Source organism: Hylobates moloch, unplaced genomic scaffold (genome assembly GCF_009828535.3).
Source record: "Hylobates moloch isolate HMO894 unplaced genomic scaffold, HMol_V3 SCAFFOLD_6, whole genome shotgun sequence".
Lineage (NCBI taxonomy): Eukaryota > Metazoa > Chordata > Mammalia > Primates > Hylobatidae > Hylobates > Hylobates moloch.
The window spans coordinates 6,945,958-6,958,316 of NW_026652281.1; the positions used below are offsets into that span (position 1 = coordinate 6,945,958).

At 43.5% G+C, this 12,359-nt stretch overlaps 1 protein-coding gene across 2 annotated transcripts in view; it reads right to left on the reverse strand.

Annotated features, from left to right (window-relative positions):
• The window catches only part of CDH13 (cadherin 13), a 1,184,027-nt gene that overhangs the window by 575,390 nt on the left and 596,278 nt on the right, over positions 1-12,359 (reverse strand). For both annotated transcript variants that reach the window (XM_032156331.2, XM_032156329.2), the window contains one exon: positions 651-803. In XM_032156331.2, coding sequence (XP_032012222.1) covers positions 651-803 — 153 coding nt within the window. The remainder of the gene's footprint in view (positions 1-650; positions 804-12,359) is intronic.

Below are 12,359 nucleotides of genomic sequence, written 5' to 3' on the forward strand. Positions count from 1 at the left end.
ATCAATCGCTTCCAAATACAACCATTAACACACTGATTTTTCTTTATCATTTTTGTTAAACATATACACCTCATGATATGTGCGAATACTCCACCGGTAATGAGGATACCATATATGTCTGTATGTTGTTTTCGTTCAACATCTTGAATCTTTCCCGTATAACTACAACTTCTTCAAAAGCATTTTAAATGGCTAGAGAAAACTGCCTTGCAAAATCTGCCATAATTTAACTACTCCTTTATTGCTGAATATTTAGCAATTGTTTTCACCCTAAGGACCATGTCTTGCTAATTATATCAGGTCTTGAGGTTTATACCTCTTCCAGCTCTAGATCATCAAGCTGGTCTCTGGAAAGCCAAAGTTGCCCTAAGGGTTCTGACCTCCTCTGAGATGCCCCAAGGGTCTCCCTTCTTGGTCTCTGGTACCCAAAGTCTGATGCAGGCCTGGAGGGCTCTGTTGATGAGATAAAGACCCCCCACTGTTGCCCTGTCAGGGTTCAACTCCATCCACTTCAGCTCCCACAGAAACACCCTAAAGCCATGCAGTCCCGGGTTTGATGAAGCACAGAAATAATGAGCTCAGTGGGAAGAAAACGATCTTTGAAAGCCACATTTCTGCGCACAGGGTGGGCATGGCGGAGGGGTACTCACTTGATAAACAGCGATTACTTCTCTGTCCAAGGTGCGTGTCACGGAGACGCTCCCTGTGTTCTCATTGATTCTGAAAATTCCTTTAGGATCTTGATCTACTCCCTTTCCAGTAAGCCGGAACTTGGACCTTTCTGGCCTGTCACTATCGACTACCTGGTCAGAAAAACAGAGAGACATTAAAAACCGTCTGGAAGATGCAGAGAAAGCACATTGCAAACATACTTCCGTGACAAATTCACTAATCACAGGTGCCAGCACAGGGGTGCCTGGTGAACACAGATTTGACTAACGTAACAGCACCAGAAATAGCATCACTGCCAACGCCTTTCATCCTAATATCCGCATCTTTGCAGTTGGCAGCTGAGGAAGCTCACCAGCACCGGGGTTGACATATAGTGATAGATCAAGGAGGGCAATAATGCCAGTTCAGTCAAAGTTGGACATTTATATTATTTTTAACTCCACAAAACATATTTTTTAAAAAAGATTATCTGTAAGCAAAACAAAAAAGGCAATGGAAGCCATTTGCTGGGCACGCATTGCTCCAGATTCAAGGTATTTACATATACCCAATAATCCACAGTGTCACCTGCCCTGTCACTTCTACTAGGTACTAGGCATGGTGCAGAGGAAGCACTTCATCTCATCAGAAAAGGTTTATACATATACATATATACATACATATACACATATACACGTCTATTAAAGGGGCTTATATATATATAATATGTATATAACCCCTAAATATTATATAAAGCCCCTATATATTAAATATATATGTATCTATATATAGATACACACCTCAATTTAGGGGTTTTATATATGTGAAACTCCTAAATATTACATATATTATGTATATATTAAACCCCTATGTATTATATATATTAAACCCTTATGTATTATATATTAAATATGATATATTAAATGCTATGTATTATATATATTAAGCCCTTATTATATATATTAAACCCCTATGTATTACATATTAAATATTACATATATTAAACCCCTATGTATTATATATATATAACATATGTAAAATATATATGTTATATATATAAACCTCAAATTAGGGCTGTGTGTATATATATATATATTTCAATGCTGGGGGCAGAGGATATTATTATTTCCACTTAATGGATGAAACCACTGAGACAGAATGAGCTGGCAAGCTGGCCATGGCCAAAGCTATGAAAGAGATAAAAATGGGTTCAGAATCACATCTTCCATTTCTCTAGAGACACTGCAATACAACATACAACAGTGTCATTTCTGAATTTACTTTATGTAATTTTCCTACAAATTGTCGACCTTGATTTGACATTCAAAGAATAAATTCAGAAGGGAAAGGTGAAGGAGAGTAGTTCCAGGCAGAGGGAACAGCACAGACAAAGGTAGCAGGCAGACAAGGAAGAGTCTGGGAAGTTGAGGAAATTGTGAGTTATTGGCATACGCTTAAGCATGTAGAGGGTTAGGCTGAGAAGCAGTTGGGGTCAAAGTATGGGGAGTCTTTTTATGCAGATGTGCAACTAAAGATAACTATTATTGGCATAAGTGGAGTCTAGAGTTTACCCTCAAGTATTCATCTATATTTATGACACTTTATCATCAGAACCTTCAAACGTTAATTTGATTGCAACAAAACAATTTAAAGGTCATGAACACAATAATCATTCAGGACATACAGATAAAAGAAAGCTGATACAGATCTAGCTGTTACCAAATTACAAATGAGCAGGCACCTGTTGAAACATAGTCAACAGCACCTGGAGGGTTTAGGTGGCTAGGACAGGAAACCTGCCTTCTCCTAGTGAAAAGGAGTCCTGCCCGCCTCCTACTCCACCACCCCACCACCCCACCACCCTAGGCCACTTTAGCTGCCGCCAAGCCTGCAATTCTGATGCCTGACACCAGGTGGCAATGGTGCCTAAGGCAGCATGAACATTATGCCAGGGTTCATCTTGCAGGATCACTCAAGGCATTACAGGTTTTTTTTTTTTTTTTTTTTTTCCGATTAAAAAGTGTTGTTTATTAAAATGCATTGAGTGTTGACTAAACACCAATTACATCTGTTTGTATTTTTAAGAGTAACTGAAAATTGGATACAAAAGAAGATTAAAAATAAAGCACGTGGGCCAGGTGTGGTGGCTCATGCCAGTAATCCCAGCACTTTGAGAGGCCAAGGTGGGCGGATCACTTGAGGTCGGGAATTCGAGACCAGCCTGGCCAACATGGCGAAACTCCGTCTCTACTAAAAATACAGAAAATTTAGCTGGGCGTGGTGGCGCCCGCCTGTAATCCCAGTTACTCTGGAGGCTGAGGCAGCAGAATCGCTTGAACCTGGGAGGCAGAGGTTGCTGTGAGCTGAGACTGCTCCACTGCGCTCTAGCCTGGGTGACATAGTAAGACTCCATCTCAAAAATAGAAAAAGGTATGTGATACTCTCTGATGAAAATAATTTTCAGTCACTGCTTGACTTGATTAATCCAACTGACTCTTTTCCACTGACCACTCTACTTGCTGCCTGGAAGCCCCATGAGGTCAAGAGCCACAGCTTACTGGTCTCACCATTGGATCCCTGTGGCTGGCAAGTAGCAAGAATGAACTCCACCGACTAGACAGATGTATGTTACAATCCTAGCTTTCCCAGTGATCCACTGTGTGAGTATGAACATGGTCCACTGCCTCATCTTTAAAGTGCAGATGACACCACTTACTTCCCAGCATTGCCGAGGATTTAATGAGATGGCATGTATAAAGTTCATGTCCTGCCACACAGAAGGGGCTCAGTTAATCAAAGCTAATAATTCCAGTATTAATCATCACAATAAAATTATACTGTTGTTAATGGGTAAGAATGGTATCTCTATCCTTTTCTGAGGGAATACGTGGTTTCCTCTTTTTTTTTTTTTTTTTTTGAGACAGAGTCTCACTCTGTCACCCAGGCTGGAATGCAGTGGTGCAATTTTGGCTCACTGCAACCTCTGCCTCCCAGGTTCAAGTGATTCTCCTGCCTCAACCTCCTAAGTAGGTGGAACTACAGGCATACCCCACCACACCTGGCTAGTTTTTATATTTTTAGTAGAGGTAGGGATTCCCCATGTTGGCCACACTAATCTCGAACACCTGACCTGATGTGATCCACCCGCCTCAGCCTCCCAAAGTGCTGGGATTACAGGAGTGAGCCACCACGACCGGCCTAGTTTTCCTTTTTAATAACAAAATTCACAGGCCTCCCAGAAGAGAAGTGCTCTGGAAACAGCTCCCTGCGTGGGAAGGGGTCACCAAGCACACTCCGCTCTTCTCTGTCACTGCTGTCATTATTGTTTCACCCCTCTCTGCCAGCAGCAATACTTACTGTGAAGAGCAAAAGAACAAAGCTTCCATGGCATGGAAGGGGACCCGAGCAGGTTGTCGCTGCTGCCTGGGGGGTGGCCAGCTTTTATTCCCTTATTTGTCCCCACCCATGTCCCACTGATTGGTCTATTTTACAGAGTGCTGATTGGTCCATTTTACAAACCTCTAGCTAGCTACAGAGCACTGATTGGTGCATTTTACAATCCTAGCTATAGAGTGCTGATTGGTGCATTTTACCACCCTCTTCTAAGAAAAGTTCTCCAAGTCCCCACTCGACCCAGGAAGTCCAGCTGGCTCCACCTCTCATTACCACTTTTGCCCAAATATGGATTAAAACTCCTTCCTCATGTTCTTCTAAGCACACCTGAGATGAGCAGGTCCTTTTTGAAGATTCTATTAAAATAGAATGCATTCTAATGAGAAACGAACATGGGAATTCTACAAGAGCTATGAAGCAATCATGCTTCCCAAGAATGAGATTCTCTGACCCATCTATCTGCCAGACACAGGCCCCGCTGGTGACGACCTGCCAAGAAAAGCCTTCTGGGCTGTTAATTATCTTTTCTTGACGCTTCTTTGCTCAGAAAAAGTTGGGAACACAGCACCTAGACCTTCTAGAAGAAACAAGGAGGGGGTGGTGGAATGGGCCTCTTGGGACAAACATCACCACCCTCCCGTTTCTCTGCCTGCCACTTGGCACAGAAAGCTGAATTCTAGACCCAGAAATTATCCCAGTGTGACTTTCCCTTCTGCTGCCAAGGGTGGGTCTTAGTCATTTTCTTGCCCTCTGTCAGAGAGCTTGAGCCACTTGATGGTACAGACACAAGGGTCTTAGAGGGAGGACCTAGCTCAGTTGCCTCCTGCTGCTGAATTGAAATTACTTATTCCCCAGGAAAGAAGCCAGTCCCCACTGTGAGGGCCCCAGCTTAGCACTGCACACGTCTGTCTCTCTTCTCTCTTCAACTTTTCATGTTCTTAAGGATGTGGCTGCTGAACCTGCCTCCTGCTCCTCAGAGCTATGTTCACTTTGAAGGAACACCCACAGCCAAGAATGGTGTTCCCAGAGTGATAGGCCCTATGGGACCACCAGCACAGGGAAATGAGGGGCGTCACTTCCAGTAGGGGCCTTGCTTTCTCTAGAATAATTGGTCTCAAGATATGATTCACTGGAACAGTATCAGCATCACTGGGAACTCATTAAAAATGCAAATTCCCAGGCTTCCCCCAAGCCTCTTGAATCAGAAATCAGGGTGGGGGAGAATTGCTGGCAATCTGAGCTTTAACAGTCCTCCCCAGGTGATTCTCATGCATACCCAAGTTTGAAGACCACTACTTTGGGCAGATTTCAGCACCATTCCTGTTCAGTATCAGTGATGCCGGTTTCCACCGCTACTGTTTGGAGCCCTCTGCTAAAAATAGGCTGGGTCTGTTTGCCACCTTCTTTCTAGACCTATTTTAAACATGTAACACTAACAGGAACTCTCTTAAAAACCTGTTTCTAAGACCTCAGAAAGCAGAATTGGTTTTTCTTAAAGTCACTAGATGCAACATCTCTACATGTGTTAAAGGCACCCCATGGCTTGGAGGAACCTTAGAGAGGAAAGCATGAAAGTGGAGTGGGAAGAGTCCTTCTTCAGGGGAAAGCTCAGTGTCTTGGCTCAGTTTAGATCCAGGAGGAAGCTCAAGCCCTTCTGAATTACCCACCACCTCTCTAGCTTCTTGGTGACTAGCGGGATTTTCAGAGGGACCCCAACGTATTCCAACCTCATGAGCTGGGGGATGGAAAGTATGCAATGACCATAACCCAAGGATACACTCAGCCATGCTTCAAAACCACTCTGTGCAAATCAAGTGTGTTTCCAGACCACCTTGATTACGCTGTGCTCAACTCCTGGAAACTCCACAGCTGCAGCAGTTGAGCCTGCAGCCCTTTGTTGTTGTTTAATGTCAAGAAATATAAGAAATCCAGGGCACTCCTCCGGCCAAAGGAAACCCTGCCACGAGTCTCGACTGTTGCAGCAGCTGTTAAGGCCCATTATATACTCCATAGCAGGGCTTCACAATTAGTGAGCCGTTCCTATTATTCTTTGTAATTCAGCACTTCGTTTCACAGTGGGATTTTTTTTTTCTTGTCCTCTGAGTTGGAATGGAAAAAATAGCCAAGGATGAGAAAGAACATGAGCCCCTGGTGTCAACACTCTGGAACTGCATGTAAATAGCACACAGGAGTCTTGCCTCATACCTGGGTAAAGAGACTTCCTGGCTGGCTGTTTGGGGCGGGGGTGGGCATGCACAGCTGGGACCAGTGTCTTCTGCATCTGGGCAGGGGCAGGGAGTACCGAGGCCTAGAGCAGGTAGTGACTTCTTGATCTGATTTGAAGGGCATTCTCACTGTATACTTTTTACAGATGTGACACAATACGGACAAAGCCAATGTTCCATTCTGTTCCCCTGCAAAGTCCCATGCCTACCTCTATTCTCATCTGTAATGAATGATAAAAAGTTGTATGTGTTTTTAAGGTATTTGCATACATATGAACTCCTAGACTATATAGCAGCTTTGAATAGTTTTACATAAATAGGGTCATTATATATGAATTATACAATTATCTCTACTCAATGTGGTTGAGGTTTGTATGTGTATATGTGTGTATTCATTTATAAACTTCGGGTGGTAATTTTAGATTTACAGAACTATTACAAAGATAGTACAGAGTTCCCATGTACCCTTCATCCAATTTCCCCTGATGTTGACATCTTACATAAAAGTGGAACATTGGTCATAACTGATAAATTAACACTGATACTTGACTATTAATGAGACTCCAGATTTTATGTATTCAGATTTCATCAGTTTTTCTAGTACTTTTTTTTTTTTTTTTTGAGTTGGAATCTTGCTCTGTTGCCCAGGCTGGAGTGCACTGGTGTGATCTCAGCTCACGGCAACCTCTGCCTCCTGCATTCAAGTAATTCTCCTGACTCAGCCTCCCAAGTAGCTGGGACTACAGGTGTGTGCCACCACACCCAGCTAATTTTTGTATTTTTAGTAGAGACAGGGTTTCACTGTGTTAACCAGGACGGTCTCAATCTCCTGACCTCGTGGTCTGCCTGCCTCGGCCTCCCAAAGTGCTGGGATTACAGGCATGAGCCACCATGCCCGGCCTCTAGTAACCTTTATTTTTTTTTTATCCAAAGTCCAATCCAGGACCCCCCACTGCCATGTGTGACTGCAGCGTTTCATTGCATATTCTGGTACTTCCCTATAGGTTCTCACTTTCTTGAATTGCACTTTAATCAGTTACTCTTTTTTACTTGTATAGAAAATGAATTTGATGTATCAGAATGACAGAGTCGCCAAGTTCCGCATGTCATTTTCCTCCTCCTACCCTCTGCCAACCTCTATCCTCTGCTCCTGAACTCAGATCTCAAGTAGCTACTTTTGCCTGCTTTGTCCTTAGAGCCTAGAACAGTATGCAGTACATGGGTGGGCTTTTAAATAAACATTGCATAATGAATAAGTAAATGAATATTAAGTAGTCTCCTCCCTGGCCTCCATGTTTCTGATTTCTCTCTTATCCCATCTCCTGTCCTAATTGCAACCGGAATGGTCATTCTAAAATGCAAACCCACGTCTGACTGGAGCAGTACCCACATTAAAACTTGCAATGGGCCTGCACGGTGGCTTAGGCTCATAATCCCAGTAATTTGGGAGGCTGAGAAAGGTGGATCACCTGAGGTCAGGAGTTCAAGACTATCTTGGCCAACATGGTGAGACCCCGTCTCCACTGAAAATACAAAAACTAGGTGAGCGTGGTGGCAGGTGCCTATAGTCTCAGTTACTCGGGAGGCTGAGGCAGGAGAATCGCTTGAACCCGGGAAGCAGAAGTTGCCATGAGCCAGGATCACACCACTGCACTCCAGCCTGGATGACAGAGTAAGACTCTGTCTCAAACAAACAAAAAACACCCTGTGAAAACTTGCAATGGTTCCCTCTGCCTGAGGGTAAAATCTCAGAGCTCTTCTTTGGTGGGTCTCCACCTACTTCTCCAGTCCTAAGCCACAATCCAGCATGAGGCACAGCCCTCTGAGCTGTGCCTTTCTTTAGCCAGACGGCCATCCCGACCTAGTCTGCTGGGGACGCCCTCATCTTCCTGGACTTGGCGCCAGCGATTTACTTACCCACTGAAGCTTCCCCTGACCCTTTCTCCTGCCCACTCCATGCAGACTTAACCTCGTCCACCTGAGCTCTAGCCCTCCTCGCCTGCAAGGTCTGTTAAAGCGAGGGGAGCAGCTTGCCTGTTGGCGGGTGGTGGTAACTGTCCCTCAGGCAGTTGCTTTCTTATTCTCTTTCACATTTCCAGGGCTTGGAACATAGAAGACCCTTGATTAACACTTTGAGTGAAGAAGTACAACTTTATTTGCCTGTTTTTATATGACTATAAAATGCCTCATAAACTCACAAATTAAAAATAAGTTCTGTCATACAAATCTCCTTTTTCTTTTTCTTTGAAAATGCAGCCACTTTACCTGGAGACACATTTTCAGAGCTTTCTTATTTCTCTTTTTACAATTCCCCTCCATGGTAAACGCACCTGATAGCAATAACTTACGCATACCCTGAAAACGACTCTGTGCGGAGGATACACCTGGATGTCTGTTCCAAGCCAGGGAATCTGGGAGTGGCCAACCTGGAGACTGGTTCCTTGTCTATGAGGAACATCTGAGCCCCTGGCCTGTCCCATGGAACATGGACGGCAGATCCAGGCCCTGACTCATAGGTTGAATGAAAGTTGCCAGGTGAAGGATGTTAGGGAAACGGCGCTAATTGAAAATGCTGTGTAAACAGCATGCCTTTTACAAGCAGCTGTGGTTCTGTTCAGCCTGCCACCGCTGGACTCCCCTGTATGGAAGCATCCAATAAAACCCCTCGTCTCATCGCTGGCTCCACGTCTCCTCTTTGGCATCTTGAACCTGGTGCCACTCCCATTGGAGTTGATAGGGGTTCAGCAGAACATCCCCATAGCGAACTTCCCAGGCAGTGGTAATGCTTAGGAGTTGAAAAAGGACTTAATACTCTCCCCATCCTTATAATTTGCAGGGGTCCCTTTAAATGGAGACCCTCCAAGCAAGCACTGTGCTTGTGAGGCAAGGCAGCTTCTAGATAAACCTTCTAGTACCCCTTCCTTGTCACATCCAACCAAATTGATGCGCCTAGTTTTCCTCTTTGTAGAAAATCAGGGGACACATATTGAGAGGATGAAAACTATATATAAGCATTATTATCACAAGGATGCAAAACTAGGAAATAATCAGACCTTCCTTCCTGGTTACCAAAGCGAACAAATCACATGTGAACAGCATTGGTCTTTAGAGGATGAAGGTAGGTGTGATACTTTTTCCTTCACCCTCATAATATTTTCAGTTTTATAAAATGAGCCTATATTACGCACACAGGAAAACACAACTTTTAAAAACATGTAAGAGGAATTACTGGAGTTAGATGCATATGCTAATTTAGAAGATGTTTTCTACTCTATGTTAAATAGAAAAAAAGAAAACACTGTTGCCTTTACCTATAGTCGTTCAGAGGCATTTGTGTTTATCATTAGACTGCTTCTGTAAGGTAATCTGTAAGCATTAATTAATTCTCAGCTGTGAGTTAGTCCTTGACATGCCTTTGAACTTGAAGACACAGCCATTCAGCAGTGTGGGTAGCTGGAGTACCATGCTTTTCTCTCACCCTCATGCTGCTCAACCATTTTCAACCTCAAGGTAGTAAATTAGCCAGGGAACTAAGGAAAGCTCATGGCCAAGAGTCCCCAAACCCTGGTGGAGAAACATGGAGCCAAAGTTCTCGCAATCCACTGAGAAGGACGGAAGCTCCACACCCACCTTATCAATCAGCAGTGCTCACGCCAGCTAGGGCTGGCTGTGTTCATCACCACGGTCAAATGGAGCTCCCATCATCCCAGGGAAGGCGCTAAGGTTAAGGGCAAGATAGAGCACTTGGGAAGAAAAATAAAACTGCAACAACACACAATGAGGGAATCTGAATCTACAATCCAGGTCCTTCATCTTTTAGTGGTCATTGTGCCAGCCTGTTTTCCTTCTTTTATAGCAGACTCTTAAGATTATGCTTAAGTCTAACTTAAACTGAGCTCTATAGAAGTCAATGTTCATTGTTGGGTTTTTTGCATTATTTTCTGATACCGTGCCCTTTTTTTGGTTATTTTCACTGGGCTTCAGTCTTTTTTTCTTTAAAAAGAGTATTTGTTAATTTCTAAGTATTTGCAGGGGTTTTATTTTTTTCCAATTTATTATATACTAATGTGGCTAATAACAGTTCTACCTTTGAATGTTATTTTAAAATTTATTACTGGCCAGGTGCAATATCATCTTTACTAAATGACCCATAGACACATGGAAAGAATAAGCATTGTGTAGCATTTTTCACAATAGCCAAAATGTGGGAACAACTCAAGTGTCCATCAACAGATGAATGGATAACAAAAAGTGTATGTGTAGCTATATGTGTACATATGTAGAGATTGTATGTGTCTACAGGTGTGTAAATATAATGAAATAGTATTTAGCCTTTAAAAGGAAGGAGATGCTGATACCTACTGCAACATAAATGAACTTTGAGGACATTATGCTAAGTGCAATAAGCCAGTTACAGAAGGACAGATATTGTCTGATTCCACTTACAAGACATATAGAGACAGAAAGTGGAACAGAGGATTCCAGAGGCAGAGAATGGGGAGGTAGCATTTAATGGGTATAGAGTTTAAGGTGAGGAAAATGAAAACGTTCTGGAGATGGATGAGGATGATGGTTGCACAACAATGTGAATGTACTTAATGCCACTGCCGTGTACATCTTACCACAATTAAAAAAATAGTATTTTCTCTTTGTAGGCCACATAGTTCCATATTTATCTTTTCTGGTATTAACTGATTAAACTATTCAGATCCTATCTGTCCTTGCTTATATGTTGCTTTCCAGATCTGTCACATTCCGAAGTATTTTAGTCTGAGCACAAGTGATTTTATCCAGTTGTCCCTTAAAGTGTTTCTTTGTTTAACCTACTGTGGTTTGAATGCACAGAGATCATCAAGGCCCTTTTGTGAATTGTAGGCACCAGGAGGCTCTGTAAAGAAAAATACTCTGGTCAGTGTCCTTGGTCTCTTGATTGGAGCAAATAGTGGGTCCCCCAAAGTCAAATTCCTCCAGTATATAATTTTGAAACTTTCTGGCTCGCCCTCACAACACAACGGTTGAAATGTTATGGAACTCTTGTGGTTTAAGAGCCATCGCTCTGATTAGACTCTGTGCTCCTAGGAGCAGTGGCCACAACTGATTGCATTTGCTGGTGTCCCACAGAGCCAAACCCAGTTTCTGGCACAAAGTGATTGCTCAAACATTTGTCATCCTGTGAATGAATGTATCTCGACATTTTCCTAAAAGGACAAAACTTTTGGGTGCATGTGACAATGCCTGGTATGCTGATCTTGGAGCTGGGCATGAGATCCAGGGCATAGCTCCTCATGGATCTGCCATTGTAGCACGTCATGGGTGACACTGGAGGAGGTGTGCAGTGGATCTCATGCCCAGCCCCTCGGCCTGGGGACATGAGATGTGCATGAGAAGCTGCACGTGAACCTACATGAGACGAAGATGAAGATAACACTAGATGGTGCAGACGGAAGTCTTAGGTGAATTCTGAGATTGTCAGAGAAATCATGGCCAGAGGGCTTCACAGGCAATCACTACTTGTGTTTTTGAGAAGATGGTTGTGATATTAAGAAGCAGACAGAGAGAGGAAGGAAAAGCTGCCGAAAGTCCTCCTCCCCTGGTTGAGGTAAATTTCCTCATAGGACCCATAGGGCATGTATGAGTCACCCTTTCATGCCTGTCCTTCCCAAAGCACACCAGCCCTCCCCGTAGTGAAATATGAAACCAGTACAAGGCTGTTCTCACTGCAGGAGCTCAGTCTATGCCTGTTAATAATATATCCCAACCTACACTGACATTCGCTCAGCCTCGTGGTCAGTTTCTCTCTCATGACTTTGAATAAGATGTTTTCCTTCGGCCGGGCACCGTGACTCATGCCTGTAATCCCAACACTTTGGGAGGCCCAGATGGGTGGATCACAAGATCAGGAGATAGAGATCATCCTGGCCAACATGATGAAACCCCGTCTCTACTAAAATACAAAAAATTATCTGGGTGTGGTGGCACACACCTGTAGTCCCAGGTACTCAGAACGCTGAGGCAGGGGAATTGCTTGAAATCAGGAGACGGAGGTTGCAGTGAACTGAGATCATGTCACTGCACTCCAGCAGGGCAACA